General features: G+C 42.3%; 1 protein-coding gene across 5 annotated transcripts in view; it reads left to right on the top strand.

Moving 5' to 3' along the window:
* Positions 1–7,779: 7,779 nt before the first annotated feature.
* CAPRIN1 (cell cycle associated protein 1) overlaps positions 7,780–18,159 on the top strand; it is a gene marked incomplete at both ends in the record, with an annotated part of 34,767 nt that continues 24,387 nt past the window's right edge. For 4 of the 5 annotated variants that reach the window (XM_084255144.1, XM_084255146.1, XM_084255143.1 and 1 more), the window contains one exon: positions 8,131–8,349. In XM_084255144.1, the coding sequence (XP_084111270.1) occupies positions 8,131–8,349 (219 nt within the window). Of the gene's footprint in view, positions 7,847–8,130; positions 8,350–18,159 lie in introns of those variants that run through there. The other variant, XM_084255147.1, reaches the window with a different exon arrangement.

Below are 18,159 nucleotides of genomic sequence, written 5' to 3'. Positions count from 1 at the left end.
AAGATGCCCTACTTAAGAGTTCCCCATAGCACTACCTGGGAAGAAAGATGAGAGGATACTACAAAGAGGAATTCTTTTTTTGTTTTAATTATTATTTTTTAAAATTTAACATTTATCATTTTTTTTACATTTTTTTGGACAATATTTGCTTCCCCCACCCCCTCAGATTGCGTCCCCATAGAATTTCCTTCCCCAAGGCACCTGTGCACCATCACCACAGTCTCCTGTGCTCCTCCCTCCCTCCCTCTGATCCCTCTCCCTCCTCCTCCCCTGCAGGATGTCTCTGGTTTATAATTGCCTGTTTTGTTTTATTGTGTTTTGTGCTGTTATTTTTTTTTTTACACTGATGTCTTATTTGGTTCCCCTATATTCCTGCTATAACTGAAACCATGAATATTTTCCTTTTTCCTTCTGGCTTATTTCACTGAGCATAATTCCTTCTAGCTCCATCCATGCTGCTGTGAATGGCATGAGTTTATCTTTTTTGATTGCTGAATAATATTCCATTGTGTATATATACCACATCTTCTTGATCCAGTCATCTATTTTTGGGCACTTGGGTTGTTTCCAGGTTTTACCTATTGTAAATAGTGCTACAATAAACATAGGGGTACAGGTGCCCTTTTGAATCACTGTTTTTGTGTCCTTTGGGTAGATCCCTAGTAGTGGAATTGCCAGGTGGTATGGTAGCTCCATTTTTAGTAGACTGAGGAACCTCCAGACAGTTTTCCACAGTTGGTTTGACCAGTTTGCACTCCCACCAACAGTGCAGGAGAGTTCCTTTTTCTCCACATCCTCGCCAACATTTGTTGTTGCTTGTTTTTTTGATATGTGCCATTCTCACTGGTGTAAGGTGTTACCTCAGTGTAGTTTTGATTTGCATTTCCCTGATGATAACGGATGTTGAACCTTTTTTCATATGCCTGTTGGCCATTTGCATTTCCTCTTTGGAGAAATGTCTTAAAAATATGGAATGCTTCACGAATTTGCATGTCATCCTTGTGCAGGGGCCATGCTATTCTTCTCTGTATCGTTGCAATTTTAGTATATGTGCTGCCGAAGCGAGAACTGAAGGGGAATTCTTGTTTGAACATTTATGATACTATTTTTTGTGAAAATAAGTGTGCTACTTCTATGGAACAGCAATTCACAAACTTGATGGTACAGAGGGGAATTTGATATCTTAGGTCTCAGATTCTGGGATGTAGATGCAATGTCTAGGGTGGAGCCTGGCAATCTTCATTCTCGCAAGTTCTCCGGGTGATTTTGAAGGTGGTGGACCTTACCCTCTTAAACTCCAAGCAAAGATTGTTAGGGTGGAGGAGGTATTGTATGCCCCTCCTTTTTGACAATTCTATGCTCACTGGAAATCTACAACAAAAAAAAGTAACACAAGACCTACTTCTTTCTGTAACACTTTTCATGTCTTTAATGATTTAGAGCTTAGGAAACACCTTTAAATCATGTTCTTATTCTCAAGATTAAAACAAAAATGTTATTAACTCCTGAAAGGTAAACCATTAAGTAGGAGTTGTGCTGCTAGTTATGGAAGTTATTGAAATATTACATGGAAACAATCCTGAGTAAGCTCATTATCTTTATACTTATGTAGCTTTGAGATACATAAGGTTTTATTCCTTATAAAATTTGTGGAGCAGTTGTCACTTTGAAGGGAATTCCTTTTCTCAGAAGATTATTGTTCATAGAGGGTTGTATATTGGGAGAAGTGAATATATATTATAGATAATATATATTATACATTGCCTGAAAAAGACCATGATGGTGCATCAATTACCAAGATGTAAAATATCCTGTTCACAGTTGAGTTTTACATTCTTTCATACTTTCTCTCTAAAGATTTTTTTTTTTTTGGCCACTGTCATCTCAATATTTCTATTTGTAAAGACCTAAAACAAATGACTATATTTTTGGCTTCATTAAATAGTTGCTCAACCTTAGCATTATTGGAATTTTGACCAGGATAATTCTGAGTTGCCTGTGCCTTGTAGGATGTTTAGAAGCATCCTTGGCCTCTACCCACTAGATGTCAGTAGCACCTCCCTCCTCCAAATAGTGACAACTGAAAGTACCTCCAGATATTGCCAAATAGCTCTGGAGGGCAAAGCTGCCACAGGTTAACAACCAGTGAAGTAGAAACATCAAGTTAAGAGAACATACAATTCACATAAGTAACTACAGGGAACCCTGCAGTGCATGTGGTCAAAAAAAAAAAATTTAAAAATTTTTTTAAAGATTTATTTATTTATGGATATAAGAGCTGGGGTACAGGCCAGAGGTGTGTGGGGTGGGGGGGTGAGAGGATTCACCAGAGACAGTGGGGCACAGAACAAGCGGATTGACTGGAATACAGTGCTGAGGGGAGCAGTGGGTGAGATGGAAGAGGTCTGTTGTACCACGTGAGTTATCTCCCTCTCTGGGTATTGAGCTCCTGCTGCAGTGGCTGCTGACAGCTTCATAGTGCTGAGACTTAACCCCTTGCCACCAGGGAGGCCCCAAAGTATTTTTGCTATTATGTTGAAAATAGAGCATAGCGGGCCTCCCCGGTGGCGCAGCGGTTGAGCGCTGGGTTGCGAAACTGCGCGCGGCCTCTGCGGCGCCGGTTCGATCCCCGGCTGCTCCCCGGCCACCAGAGGAGGGTCCCACATGGCGTGCAGACCTCTCCTGCCGCCCGCTGCTCCCCTCAGCAGTGTACTTCGGTCCTTCTGCCTGCTCTGCTCCCTGCTCTGGCTCTGGTGAATTCTCTCACCCTCCCGCGCTTCTGACTGTACCCAGTGCATGTATAAACAAAAACAAACAAACAAACCAGCAAACAAATAAATAAAGCATGCCTTTATAAAAAAAAAAATTAAAAAAAAATTAAAAAAAAATAGAGCATAGCTTCTAAGAGTGATCAATAAGAAATAAGTATTTTGTGTAATCTGAAAAAAACTACCCTGGACATACTGTATTTTCATATTGAACAAAATATGAAGTTGTTTTTCTAAATGCAATATTACAATAAGAAAAAAGTAGAGGAAAATGTGGAAAAGAAATGTTACCTCAGCCGATGACTACAATGTAACAGAGCAAAGAGGCAGCATGGGCCAATATCATCAATACTTTCTGATATTAATACAGTAGGCAGTATTTATTGAGAAAACATTTGTGCCAGGCATATTATTGATTCTGAAGATAGAGATAGAAAAACAACTGCTTTTTTCTGTGAGAAGTCCCAAGTCTAATGGTTGCTCACACACATAATTATGACATTGATTGAATAACAATAAAACAGGCAGTACTGAGAAAATTTCTACTGTTGACTTGTAGTAAATGCTGTGTGAGCAGTTTAGTTCACATCTAGGTCAAGCTTCTCACAGTCAACTTGATACAGAGAGGCAATTAATGTAGTTCAGATCAAAGTTCTCTTTTGTCACAAATAAATTGCTATTAGCTTATTGGGTGATTCAAGTTGAAGCAATAGAACTACTTTGCTAAAGTGATCAGGATCAGCAGGTTCAATTATTTATTTCACTTGACTGTGAAGACTTCAGAGTGGTGTGGCTTAATGAATTAAATAAGTGAATGTCAGCTTGGGATATTTGTGCTATGAAAATATAGTAATATTGGGTATAAATTCTATACCAATGTATTCGAAGAAAGTCTTTTCCACTTGTAGACATCCTGCTCTCCCACTGGTTTGGTGAGAAACGCTTTTTCCTAATTCTTTTTTTTTTTTTTTTTAAGATTTATTTTTTATTTATACAATAGCTGAGGTATAGGCCAGCGGCACAGGAGGTGAGAGGATTCACCAGAGACAGAGCAGGGAGCAGAACAGGCAGACAGACCGAAAAGCACTTCTGAAGGGAGCAGCGGGGAGACAGGAGAGATTTGCTTCCTCATGCGGGTAGCTCCCTGGCCGGCCAGGAATCAAACCCAGGCTGCAAAGGACAGCTTCACAGCACTGCGCTCAACCTGCTGCGCCACTGGGGAGGCCCTTCTTTTTCCTAATTCTTCAGTGACATAGGACTCCAAGCTGTTACGTGCCTTTGGATTAGGAAAGTGTTTAAAAAACGACAGTGAAGTATTAGAACCTCTCATAGCCTCAGCCTGCACCCCGCCCCCTTCTGTCAAGTTGTAAATAAATTTGGTTTGCTGAAACCATGGCATTGGGTAGGAGGTCAGACTAAACACATTGCTACACTTTAAATTAATTCATCTCTCTGGACTTGCTAACCCTAATTAAAAAAATGACAAGTGTCTGAATACCAAAGAAATGGGATTGGGATAATGTATTGCTGGAAGTGAGAGCATGATAGTTAATGTGTGTTCATCACCTATTTCTAGTTCACCTGGCTACCTACCATGCATATGACAGGACAGCATCTCTTGGCTGGATGGGGTTTGAGACTTTTTCTGGCCAATGAGTTGTGAACACACGTGATACAAGTCTACCTGTTTGGCGTATCCAAACAACTACTTGTTCTCTTATGCCATGGACATCCAGATGTGGTTTGGTTTCTCCATCAGCCTGAATCTATTGACTGCTGTGAGCAGAGCCCTCTGCTGAGCCATGATGCATGTGTCTCATTTTTGTGTTGTCAGAGTGGTAAACTTCAATAAAGTATGAGGTACATTTTAGGTTTTGCATACCACACTCAGTTGCAACTTCACTCTGCTCTGCTGTGACACTAAAGTGGCACAGAAAATATGTACGTGGATGGACGTGATTGTGTCCCAACAAAGATTTTACAAAAACAGATGGCCAGTTGACCTTAGGACTATATTTTGCAGTTATGTTTTAAGTCACAAAACCAGCCAGTCTTGAGAATCTATGGGCTGTGAGATGCCCCGCCCCCCAAAAGAGACTCTTTACCTTCTGTGTTGTCATCCTACTCCCTGTAAACAATCTTTTTTCCTTGAAGAAAAGCCTAATTTGCTGACTCTATGAGTCTTTATGCTTCAATAACTGCTACTGGGTTATTTGCCAAGGAAAAGCAGAAGAGGGTCTTGCCTTCTTGACACCTTATCACAAGCCCTCTCCAGGTCAAAATTGAATCATTACAGGTCTCCAAGCCATTGGTTCTCATACCTTAACATGCTATCAGCATCACTCAGTGGGCTTGTTAAAACAGATGGTTGGGTTCCACCCCTGGAGTTTGATTGTGTAGGTCAAGTGGGAATTTGCTTATTAGAGTAATTCATGTATAATTTTAGAAATGTGGTCAAGTTCTGAGGAATAAAGGATTTCCCTCCCAACTTTAATGTGCATATAACTCAACTAAGGATCTTTGAAAATGTAGTTAAATTTAAAGATTTTATGCATACAAGAACTGGGGTACAGGCCAGAGGTGTGGGGAGTGTGTGTGTGTGTGTGTGTGTGAGAGAGAGAGAGAGAGAGAGAGAGAGAGAAAGAGAGAGAGAGAGAGAGGATTCACTAGAGACAGTGGGGAACAGAACAGGCAGACTGACTGAAATACACTGCTGAGGGGAGCAGAGGGAGAGACAGGAGAGGCCTGCCTCGCCATGTGGGTTTCTCCCTGGCCGGCCGGGGATTGAACTTGTGCTGCAGAGGCTGTAGATAGCCTCACAGTACTGTGCTTAAGCCCTTGTGCCACCAGGGAGGCCCAGTAGTTAAATTTATTAATTCTTACCTGGGGCCTAAGATGTTCATGATAGTGTTACCTTGGCCACTACCATCTCTGAGCTGCATCATGTCAGCAGCCTAATTGGGCCTCCAGTTTCTGCTCTTGGCCCACCCTCCCTCTTACTTGCAATATGTACTCCCCAAATATTGCTCATAGAACAGCAAGATTTGAAACAGGTGGTTCGTGTCCTTTCTCAGCTCAAAATATGCATGCAAGGACTTCCCCATTTCACTCAGAAATCAGAGTGGCCTGTTAAGACTGACCCTCTTTGCCTCTGGCCTACCTCCTACTCTCTGCTTTAGACACTGTGACCACCTTGTTGTTCCCTGAGGCTACCACACACACACTCCCGCCTCAGATTCTGGCACTTGATGTTCCCAATACCTGGAAAATTCTTCCTCCAAGATAAATGCTTAACCTTCTTCCTCATTTCTTTCAGACTTAGCTGAAATGTCAGTAAGGTTTTTCCTGACAACCCGGTTTTGTGTTTTTCCTACACCACATCACTATTTCAAGAGAATTTACTTGTCTTCTTCCTACTTAAGATGCAAATGCCATGCAGACAGACACCAAAGTGTGTGATCACAATCCCTAGCACTGGAGTTTCTAACCCATAGTAAGGTGCTCAATCAACATTTGAATAGATAACATACTTTGCAGGAATGCCTTGAGACAGAAGGCTGCTGTTGTTTCTTCAGGCTCCCTCAGGACGCCCGGTTGCCAGCATTACTCATTTTATTCCCCAGTGAACTGAGGATTTGGTAGAATCCTCTTCTAAATCCCTTTATTCATGGGCTTTAAATGATGAATTGGTCCTTTACTCTTGTCATACAACATTATGTTGCTGAATTTCCCATCGACTGTATTCCTTTTACTGTATTTCCTTCCATCCCTTGGTTTCTAATTTTCGGTTCCCTGCCCAACCCACACCCACCCTGCTCCTAGGTGAATTACAAAGCCGGAATCACTCCCTTGGAGCAAAAAGGGAAATTTTGGTTTTATATTTCATCGAACATTCTCTTAAAAAGTTTTATGGCAACCTAAAATAAAGGAAAGCAAGTATAATCTGCTCCTATTTCAGGCCCACTGGCTAATGCCATCTTGAGGTAGCTCCACATCATTCTCAACACGGGCCCGGAGTTTGAAGACTTTGGAAAGCCACCACCCATCTTGCTCATTTCCTAAGCGCTCTTCAGCCCTCCTAGGTTACTGGGGGATTGTCTTGTGGGGAAAGTGGCGAGCTGCCTTTTTTTTTCCCACTGTTGGGGTGTGGGAGTTTGCCTGCTCTGCATACAGAAGAAATTCTAGAAGTCGGGGTGCACCCCCCACCCCCCACACACTCTCACTCGCGGAAACCTTTGCCCTCCCCCGCCCCCCCAGCCCCCCCCCAGCCCCCCCCCCCCGAAATAAGGGTTCTTCACCGGGCAGTTGCCAGATTCAGATTCAGCTGCTTGACACCTATTGTCCCCGCGCGGACGTCAAGCGAGCTGCCAGAAGGACCCTCGCGCCGCCGTCTCTCCAAACCCGAGGGGCCGCTCCGGCAGCCTCCCCGGGGCGGCCCCGACCAGCGCGGAGCGGCCGCCCCCACCTCGGGCCCGGGCCGGGGCGGCGTGCGCGGCGGCCGGGCGCGGCCTTCCCCGCAGGCGTTCGCGCCGGGCAGCCCGAGCGGCCTTGAAGGCCCCCGCCCGCGGCTTCTCCGCCCCCTCCGCCCCAGAGGGCCGGCTCGCTAAGTCCCTCCCGCGCCCGGCTCTCCGCCTCACTAGCAGCGGCTCGCGGTGCAGCGGGGACAGGGCGAAGCGGCCTGCGCCCACGGAGCGCACGACTCTGCCCGGAACGCAGCGCCCCCCGCGCCCCCCCAGCCGCCCGCTCGGGATCTTCAGCAGCCTCCGCGCGCGCACGGTGAGCGCCACGCCGGCCCGAGGCGCCGCCGGGGAAGAGGGCCGCTGCCCGAGTGTCCTCTGCCTCCGGACCGCCTGGACCTTCCCGAGGGGCTCGTCCCCCCCAGTCTCCCCCCACCCCGGGCCACCCCTCCCCGTGCCCTGCTCCCCTCTCCTCGGCCTCCCGGCGCGACCTCTCGCCTCCCTCCCGGCCGCGGAAGGAGACGCGCGCCGGCTCCCCGGGCGGGGACCGTTGCTCTGGCCGTTGGCGGCCGGCGCGGCGAGGCCCCGCCCCTGGCGCGAGCCTCGGTGCCCCCGGGGCGGGTAGGCCGAGCCGGTGGCCGGCGCGGGGGAGGGGCGGGGGGCGGGGCGAGGCCGGCCGGGCGCCCCGCTGGCGGGTCGCGCGCGCGCGCGCGCCCGCGGTCCCTTCCTGCCCTCGCGGCGCGCGCCGGGCCGCGTCCCCACCCCCACCCCCACCCCCACCCCCACCGGCTCGCGCAGGCTCCCGCCGGCTGCGCGTTTTGTCCCGCGTCTCGCCCCGTCCGCCGCCTGACTCGCCGCTCTCGTCCTTCCTCCCGCTTTTTCTTCTCCCCTCTCGCGGTCTCAAGATGCCCTCGGCCACCAGCCACAGCGGCAGCGGCAGCAAGTCATCGGGGCCGCCACCCCCGTCGGGGGCCTCCGGCAGCGAGGCGGCGACGGCGGGGGCCGGGGCCGCGGCTCCTGCCTCTCAGCACCCGGCGACCGGCACCGGCGCTGTCCAGACGGAGGCCATGAAGCAGATTCTCGGGGTGATCGACAAGAAACTTCGGAACCTGGAGAAGAAAAAGGTGCCCGGAGTTGGCGGGGAAGTGGGGGGGGCCCGAGGGGACTCTGACCCTTGCTTGCAGCCTCGCTCTCCCGATGGCTGCCGCTGTTCCTTCCGCCCAGCCCTGCCCCCCACGCCCGGTCGCCACGGCAAACGGGAGCTCAGTGCCCAGAAAATGGGCCCCTAGGGGAGGTGCTTGTCACCTGACCGGCGCCGTCCCCCGGGCCTCTGTGACTCTCCTCCTGCGGGGGTCAGGCTTCTGGCCTTTGGGAGTGGGGCGTTAGGAAGGGAGGCCTAGCCTGTCCCCAGAGTTGACTGGCCGCTGCCCTTTTCTCCGTTAGCAAAGCCCGATTTCTTTGGCCAGTGCCCGCGGGGAGCAGCGATGAAGTCCGGATATGGGGGGGCTCAGGGCTCAACTGACGGCCTCGTGGAGTTGGGGCGGCCTACGTCCTATAGCCCTGGGGTTTGCCTGCTCCGTTATCATAACGTCCTGGAGTTCTCTTCAGTGTCCCCTCTTCTCCCTTGGGAGAGAAGTGTATTTAGGATCTTAAACCGGAATGTCTTCTCCATCGTGTGTCTCTTGAGCAGGTCTTCGCTCTGCTACCCTCCGCCCCAGCTGATGGGCTCCCCTACATTTCCTTCTTTGTTTCAATTGTCTAGGTGCCCCCCCCCCCTGAGCCTCACGTTTAGCTCGATCCCAAGATTTTCTGCAGCGGCTTTTTGACCTTAAGGAACTCTAAAGAGGAGTGAGAGGGAGACTGCCAGGATCGAGATCGTTGTGGGGGGTGGGTCCCGGTTAGACTGGGGGCATCGCTAGGTCTCGCTGCACATGGAGAGAGCGTCTAACATGGCGGCGGCTGCGGGGAGAGGGAAGCGCTTTACAGGAGCTGCATTGTGAGCACAAAGCGAAAGCAGAGGGGGAGGGCAGAGACCAGGCAGCCGCCCCGACTGGCCTCCCTCGCCCCCTCCCCCCCCAAAATCGAGCCACACCCACAATTTTTTAGATTCAATGTTTAGCCGTTCTAGGTCACTCAGAGGTTTATCTTCAAGTCAGCCTTTTTTGTCTTCAGCACACAAGACAGTGTACAAATTCATGTCACAGGGAGAGGGAGAGAGAGAGAGAGAGAGAGAGAGAGAGAGAGAGAGAGAGAGAGAGAGTGTGTGTGTGTGTGTGTAGAAAGGGTTTTGGCAGTGAATAATTCAACTTCCAATAAGGTTGGAGGTGGAAAGGGAGAAACAAAGTACTACCAAAAATGGTGTAATTACATCTGTGAAAATTTTGCAAACTTGTTTTTTACCTTAAAAAGAAAAATAACTTCAATAACTGGGGCATGTTTGACTAGTAAAAAGTATTTATTACGTAGTATCTTGAATTTTGAGGAGGTCATTTAAAAGTGTTTATTTAGCCACCCACCTAGTAGTGTTTCCTAAGATGTTGAGATAGTAACTACTTCGCTAAAATTTGGGCTGTGGGCAATAACTTTGAGAAAACTAACAATATTTAGGCCATAACTATTTTAATCGTTTAGTGATTTTTGCATCTTGGGAGAGGTTTAAAAGATAAGCCTTAAAGATACTTCTTTCTCATCTTCTATATTGAAAGTTAGGAATTTTACTAGAATTTCATGGATTGTGAAATTGAGAGATGTACTAACGGTGGATTTCTAGTTTGCACTGATCCTTAAAATAAAACAAATGGGTTTTATTTTAAATGATTGAAATAATGCATTTAACAGTATCAAATAAACAAAAGTAATTGTAATTGTAAAGTGGCTGCATACAAACATGTGCTAGAATAAGCATGCCTAGGGCCAGTTTTCTTTAAGTCCACCAACTAATTTGGGTTTTTGATGCCCGAAATAAAATTGAGACTTATCTTTTTAAGGCCTCTTCCTGCAATAAACAGTCTTATCAATCTGTTTGGTTTGGTTTTCACAATTCTTAGGAAATCTCTGTTTTCTTCTTGGAGACAGGAGATAAGTATTGATGGTGTAATATTTTAATTATAGGTGTTTTAACATACATTTCAGTGATAGATAATTCTTCAAAGGTATTAATGTAAAATCAGGCACCAGTTAGTAGCCAACTTCATTGTTAGGTGACTGATAGAAGATCTAGTGTTCAAGTGTATCTGAAAAAAATGAAGTTTATATACATGAGAATCTGAACCATGACTGGTCACAATTGGAGTGTATAGGTTTATGTTACTATACATTGCTTACTCCCCTGCCCCTTCAATTATAGAGCAGAAAGTAGTTATTACAGAAATTATAAAGTAGGCTAGTAAGTGAAAAATTTCCTTGTAAAGACTGAGACATAAACTACACAAAGTAACAAATATATTCAGATTGTTTTCCTTGTTTTTGGAAGGTCACATTATACATGAATAATTAAAAGGTCAGATTACAGTTAAGTGAGGCTTTTTGATAATAAAGAAATAGTTGGCAGTACTGATGTGACTTAATTATTATTAAAACTACATTTTACTTGAGGAACTTGAGGCATTTAGATTTCCTCCTAATTTAAGCATATCTGGTTTCTAATTTAAATTTATTTTTTTCTGCAGATGATTTGCTGTATGAAAGGATTTAACTGATTGATTTTTCAGTAGTGAGTGAGCATTTTTACTACACCTAAAGTAGGCTATCTATCGAATTTCTTTTTACTTTAGTCCACTTAGCAACTTATGTTTGAGCTGTATTTTAGTCTTGACCTATTCATATTGTAGCCTTTTGGAACAAAATATCTTTTCCCATGGATTCTAAAGTCAAGTTTCCTTGACCAAAATTACTGCTAGGTATGTAGTGTCACTTCTCTTAAGGCACAGAGAATGAAGTAATTTTATTGTGCTTCATTTAGAAAATAGTTTGTTAATTTTCTCATAAGTCTAGCCACTAGAGGAAAACTAAGCATCTGTTCACTGAGAATGCATGCTTAATGTTGATGAAATATCTTATGTAATACAACTAAATGTTGCCTGGTAGTTTCTGATATTTGGGCTTATAAAGACTACATGCGTTCTTAGCAAATAGAAGAAATACAGGTGTAATAAAAAGGAATAAAGTGTAAAAGTCCATGTACAAGTCTTTGAACTGATTAAAGTATAGTATTGAATTGAGAGATTACCTGCTTCACACTAGGTTCTTGGGCTTAGAACTTGGCCCTAGGCTATGCAAAATATTTTGAAACCAAGTCTTAGTTTTAACTGGAGAGCTCATTTAATATGGCAACATGTAATCAGTTTTGGTGAGATTAAAGGGTGTTTTAATAGATGACATTTAAAATTGTTGCATTTTTTTCTCTAAACATGATGGTTTTTAGATACAAATGACTTTGTCAGGTAAAAGATTAACCAGTATTCTCTTGCAGAAGAGCTTGACAGCTTTGTGTACCAAATAGGTGACCAGAGTGATAGTCAAAGTATTGTTTTTCAAACTGTTCCCTGAAGACTTTTGAATTTCTATCTTTGCAGTTAATATGAAAAGGATGCTACTGTTGTGTTAGAGTCTAGTATTTCTTTCCAGAGCATTGCAGTGGTACCTCTACTTAGAATTTTCTATGCAACTATTGTACCGGGATTTCTTTGTTAAGTATTTTCAAATAAAAGCATTCTTCTCTGCTTTATAAGGGAAATCTTGTCTTAGGGCTAACATCTGAAGTTTTTTCCTGACAGTTAACATCTCTGATGTGTCAGCCTCTCCACTGTTTGCATGAACTATTCCTCTGCAATGCAGAGGGCTAGATTACTTTGTTTTGCATTCACCTTGCACAGAAAAAAAATTCTAATGTTTAATTTATTTCCCTCTGCCTCCTTGGGGGGGGGTGTGTGAGTAGGAAAAGAGAGGGAGGGAGGAAGACTGGGAAGTATTTAAAATTTGAATTTCAAATGATAAAACTGTGAATTCCTTCATGATGATATAGGTACCTCTTTCTTTTTCTGGGGTAAGAGTGGAGAATTCTAAGTATTATAATAAGAATGGAGTGTTTTAACCTGGTCACATTATCTTACCATAGGTTATTTCCATGTGGAAAATAATTTGTATCAGGATACATTTTGGGTGACTTAAGAGATTAAGTATAGGGCCTCCCCGGTGGCGCAGCGGTTGAGCGCTGGGTTGCGAAGCTGCCCGCAGCCTCTGCAGCTCCGGTTCGATCCCCGGCTGCTCCCTGGCCACCGGGCGAGGGTCCCACATGGCGCGCAGACCTCTCCTGCTGCCCGCTGCTCCCCTCAGCGGTGTACCTCGGTCCTTCTGCCTGTTCTGCTCCCTGCTCTGGCTCTGGTGAATTCTCTCACCCTCCCGCGCTTCTGACTGTACCCAGTGCTTGTATAAATAAATAAATAAATCTTTAAAAAAAAAGAGATTAAGTATATAGTTTCCTGTAAGTTTGTGTAATTAATTTCTTAATTTACATTTAGGGCTAGATGATTAATATTGTTTCATCTTTCAAAAAAAATACTTGCAAAAGGGTCAACTTTGAACACTGCCTTAATTTATTCCCATTCTGTTAAAGAAACTAAGATTTTTAATGATAATGGGCTTATGTAAAATGACCCATGTTGGGAAGGGTGAATTCCAAGGTGGCTTGTGATGTTTTGTGTGGGTAAGTTAGAATTTGTATAAATGTGCAGCAACATGAGTGTAATTTTTCATGTTTAAACTGATCTTGTAAAGTCTTTTACTTCCAATCCTTACTTTTAGAGTTCCTCTGTTTTAAAAAGCTGAATGCAAAAGAAAAAAGTTTCCATTTCTTTATGTTGGATCTTTATTAATGTCTCATTAAATTCATGTTTGTAGGCTGTCCAGGGAATGGGGACCTGAGAATAGCAGTAAAGGTAAAGTCCAATTGTGTCTGGTATCATTAGGATATCCATATTGTTGTAATGAAATGAACTTTCAAAGTTTAAACTGAAGTCTCTGCTTAGATAAGCCCCAGGTACACATTTGCCAGCTTGGTATGTTCTAAGCAGAAAAAATAGGGAAAAGCACTATGGTATTATGGTAGAGAAGAGTGGGAGGTGTGTCAACCTTTCCATCTTAATTATATTCTTAAGCTTTTGGATTTTAGTAAACAGTTCCTTTTTCTAATTAGTCTGTATATTGGTGTGTATGCATATAGTACAGAAGAATGAGGAGTAGCAGAAGAGTAATAGAATCAAAACTACAATTGTAAATTGCCTGGCTTTTGTTCATTTCTTTATTTCTCCTGCTTGCTGTGCTAGTGCTTTTGTTGGGTAAAATATAAATGCAAAAACAGATGAACAAATCTTTACTGGGTAGAGTTCAGTGTTCTTATTTCCTGAGGAAAGGGGAAGGTGTCCTTCTTGATCATGCTCAACTAAAGTAGTCTAACTTCCTGTACTGCCTATTGTCACTACACTTCCTTGACATTTTTATGTTGCCTTATGTTCTTACCTTACGTGTTTTTCTGAACAGGTAGTAAGGCTGTTAATAACATCACACATGCCTTGCACATATAATACATACTTTCACACTAACTATATGTTTGCTAGTTTGACTCAGTGATTACATAGAAATATCTGTAGCTTCACCAACAAAACCCTGTTGAATGAGCCATGAGAGGGAAAATGCTTTTTACACAGAGCAATTTAGTTACAATATTTTATTGAAATAGGATTTTTCCTGATGTATTTTTATTTATTTTTAAATGGAAGTGATAAGTAGGCAAATTTGTTTTTAAAAATTTTGAGTCATTGATAACCCATCATATTGGCAGAATATTCTTTAAAATCTTAGTGTAGTGTGAACAAGATTTGTGAACAGTCTTCAGAAGGCATGTGTAGATGATTCTTGGATTTTGAACTATTGTAAATCGTTAGAAATTTTATTATATTGCCCTTAAATACTATTATGCAAATAGAAAAGACTCAAGTACACTTTAGCCTTAAGAAAAAGCCCAGCCCTTTGGTATCCATTTTAAATGAACCTACAGTTCACATCTTTTTACACTGAACTCAAAAGGAATGTGTAAATTGTTCATTTATACCAATTTCATCCTAATCTGGAAAGCTAATAATTCAGCAGACACCTGTTAAGAGTATCAGTGATCATTTGTTTTTCAAATGCACAATCTTTAGATTTTAAGACTAATTCAATGTAGGTGATGCTGGACCCCTTTAACATTATATTTTTATTTTCCTGCTAGCTTCAGGAACTTCTGTTAATTCATATACCTGCACAGTTAGGAATCTGTTAATTCATATACCTGTTATGTTAATTCATATACCTGCACACAAGGAATCCGGGGATTTTATAGGACTGTCTTTTATTCCTTGCCTCCCCCTGGCCCCCCCCCCCCCGAAGTTGTCAGATTAGACTCCAGGTTACTTATCTACTTGAAAAGTTAACTTACAGTGGGACCTTGGATCACATTTAATTTAGCTTCCTTCTGCCGTTCTAGTGTTCAGGAATTATGCTTTATTTTTCAGGTGTTCATTCAGTGTCTACATTAGTCTACTAAGACCTGGTAGAATACTCATTTCTCTTTTTATTTTTGGGCAACTCTTAATGTTTGTTACCACCTACCCTCACCACTATTATAAATCACCCCCCCCCCAACAATTTAGACTCCTACATGAGAATGTAGGATTTAAATGCTTTTCTAGCATTTAAAGATAGCTGTTAACAGATTATGCTATAATAGTCTATTTAAAAAATTGAGGAACCACTTGTTTCTTACTATCCTTTATCTTCTGTGAATTTTGCTAGCAATTCTCAATTGAATGGTAAAGGGTGAATAGGAGACAGGGTCAACTGCCTACTACTATGTGGGCAAAGTCAGAATTGCTGTTTCTAGGTGAAGAAATGTAGAGATTGGGGACTTGAAAAAATACTTTAGAAAGACCACTGAAGATGATAAGTTGAGAGGAAAAGATAACCTTAGTGTTTTGTTTTTTAATTTGTCTTTCTACAGGTTTTTTTAACCCTTTGCACTCCGAACCATTCTGGACATTGGCTGCCAATATCCCCTGAGAGGGGAGAGCAGAGTGCAAAGGGTTAACTACAGTAGAAGTCATTTATTTGGTCAGGAGTCATAAAGTATAACTATGTTACAGCTACTTTTGTTACTTAGGCCTTATTACTGTTATTTTTTAAAGGGCCTCTTTATTAACCTTTGCACAAATTACTAAATTGATGTCCATCACGTAGTATCAGCTATTGTAGGTAACAAATGGGAGATAAAATGGGTCTGCGCTGTCCTTGTTGGGGTAATGATTTCTCAGTACCACATGACTATAGTCCTTTGACGACTCTTTCTATTGCGAAGTATGGTATTCACCAAGTACTCTTAACTTAAGAAGTTTTGGCTAAAAATACAAGTTTTAATAAGAGCATCACTTATGAATGGATTGTAGTGACCCTTCAGTATTTAAACCTTGCCTGGCTGCTGTGCAAATAGATTAAATATATAAGTTAGTCTAGAAAATGCCTATTAAATAGGTTTTTTGAGTTGCTTAAAAGTCAGTGTTTTAAGCAACCTATTTCCAAATTGAGGCAACCATATAATGGTTTCTCAGGCCACATTTGTATCAGTTGATTTAGAATAATTTCTTATTTCTGTCTTCTACTGGACTTAATATTACAAAGGAATTGTACTGTCTTTGGCCCGGGTGAGTGTTTCTCAAACTTAAGCACACATCAGGATCACTCAGAGTTTGGTACAACAAATTTGATGGTTCCCACCTTCAGAATTTCTGATTGAGTAGTATGGGGTGTAGTGCCTGAAAAATCTGCATTCCTGTAAAGTTAGATAAAGGTGACTTTATCTTTCAGTGTCTCAAACTTAAAACACAAATGGCCAATAAAAAGGAGGTCACATCAAATTCCTAAACTATGCTCATATATGCAAATAATGTGAAAGATTTTTAAAAAATGTTTATGCTGATGTTTATGGTTTGGGGATCATACTTTGAGAACCACTGACCTAAGCTTAACACAGCATCTCTGCTATGTAGACATTAGTTAAGTTTTGATGTTTCCTCAAATGAGGACTGTTTCACAGCAACTTACACCAGATTCAGCATATTGCTTTGCGGAAGCTTGTGTAAGGATAGGGGAGACTTATTAACTGTAGTGTAGAAAGTTAACTATAGAGGAACAAATGTAATGGCTGTGATGAAATATTTGTTTTATTTATTATAGTTAGAAAATGTTTTACAAAGACCTATAGTAATTCATTTGATTATGTATTTTTAAAGATTTATTTATTTATGCATACAAGAGCTGGGGAACAGGCCAGAGATGCCGGGGGTGAGAGGATTCACCAGAGACAGAGTGGGGAGCTGAGGACAGGCAAATGTACTGAAACACGCTGCTGAGGGGAGCAGCTGGTGAGACAGGAGAGCTCTGCTGCACCATGTGGGTTAGCTCCCTGGCCAGGGATTGAACTCGTGCTGCAGTGGCTGCAGATAGCTTCATAGGTTGCATCTTAACCCCTTGCGCCATTAGGGAGGCCCCTGATTCTATTTTTTGATTGGATTTCTGTAGATGCATTCATTCAAGTTAACAGGCATAAGGAACTGTCCTCTTTTTTTTTTCTTTTCTTTTTCCCGTATATATTGTTTTAGTTATTGATGAGTAACAGATTGTTCCAGTACTTTCGTTATGTCCACCTATTTTGCCTGTCATGGATTAGGACAGGGCACACATTGGTGATATCTACTTGATTGGGAAGATTAAGGCTTGTTTACCCACACATCTGAAGCCCAGACTAGAGATGACTCTCAGTACTTCGTGGTTGACTAGAATTCTGATAGACCTCTTTATGATTTGGCTTCCTTGCAGCATGGCAACCTCAGGTTTATTGCACTCTTAAATGATGGTTCAGGGCTCTAAACAAAGTGTTTTTAGTCATCAACAAACAGGCCAGAGATGTATTACATTTATAACTCAGCAGTGGAAATCATACAGTATCACTTCCACTGCATTATATTGGTTGAAGCTCACAATGGAGGGGATTTGGACTGGTTTTCTTTTGGGGAATGCAAGGGTAACATTGCATGTGTGGGACTGCAGATACAGAGCCATCATTGGAAAATGTAATCTACCATAGATCTCTAAGTAGGTTGAGCACTAAGTGTGCTACTGTAGAAAATTGGAGCTTTTGTACTATAATTTGTTTGATACTCAAGATTATTATTGGTAAAAATTCTGACAGTATTCTGAAGTCTGTCAATCTTGACATTTTTATATAGAACATGACATTTTCTTGTTTTTATCATGCCTACTGTGCTCACTGCAGATTATGTAGATAAAGCAAAAAAGAGTTCCACCTGTACTTACGCCATTCAGGTACCATTTTAACATTAAAAATATTTTCATATTTGTATATACAAATAGTTATTAAGAATTTGATTTGAGCTGTGTTTTGATTTTAGACAAAATTATAGACAGTTATATTTTAGACATAAAAGATATTAAATGATAAAGTTAAGCTAGATATATAACCTTATGAGGGCTGTATGGTAAATTCATTATACAGTAATTTGTAATTCAGCTACAATTGCTTGAAAAGTGTATCATACCATAAAAAGGAAAGCAGTTTTTCTTTTTTTGTCTAGTAACTAATTCATAATTTTAACTATATTAACATTAAATTTCAGACCATTCTAGAAAATTTGTGATTGCTATTTGTGTATTTCTGAGTAATTCTAACTATAATGCTGTTAAATTCTTAAGTTATTAAAATCATTTAGTTTTTTATTTCTTAAAAGAAGTCTGTCCTTTTAAAAATGAATGAACTGTGGTGATTTTCAGAGGTTTCTGAGGCAGTTAAGCATATATTTTGTAACTGGGGTTATGCCATATCAATG

Source organism: Talpa europaea (genome assembly GCF_964194135.1).
Source record: "Talpa europaea genome assembly, chromosome: 1".
In the NCBI taxonomy this organism is placed as follows: domain Eukaryota; kingdom Metazoa; phylum Chordata; class Mammalia; order Eulipotyphla; family Talpidae; genus Talpa; species Talpa europaea.
This window is presented reverse-complemented; position numbering and strand designations above follow the sequence as displayed.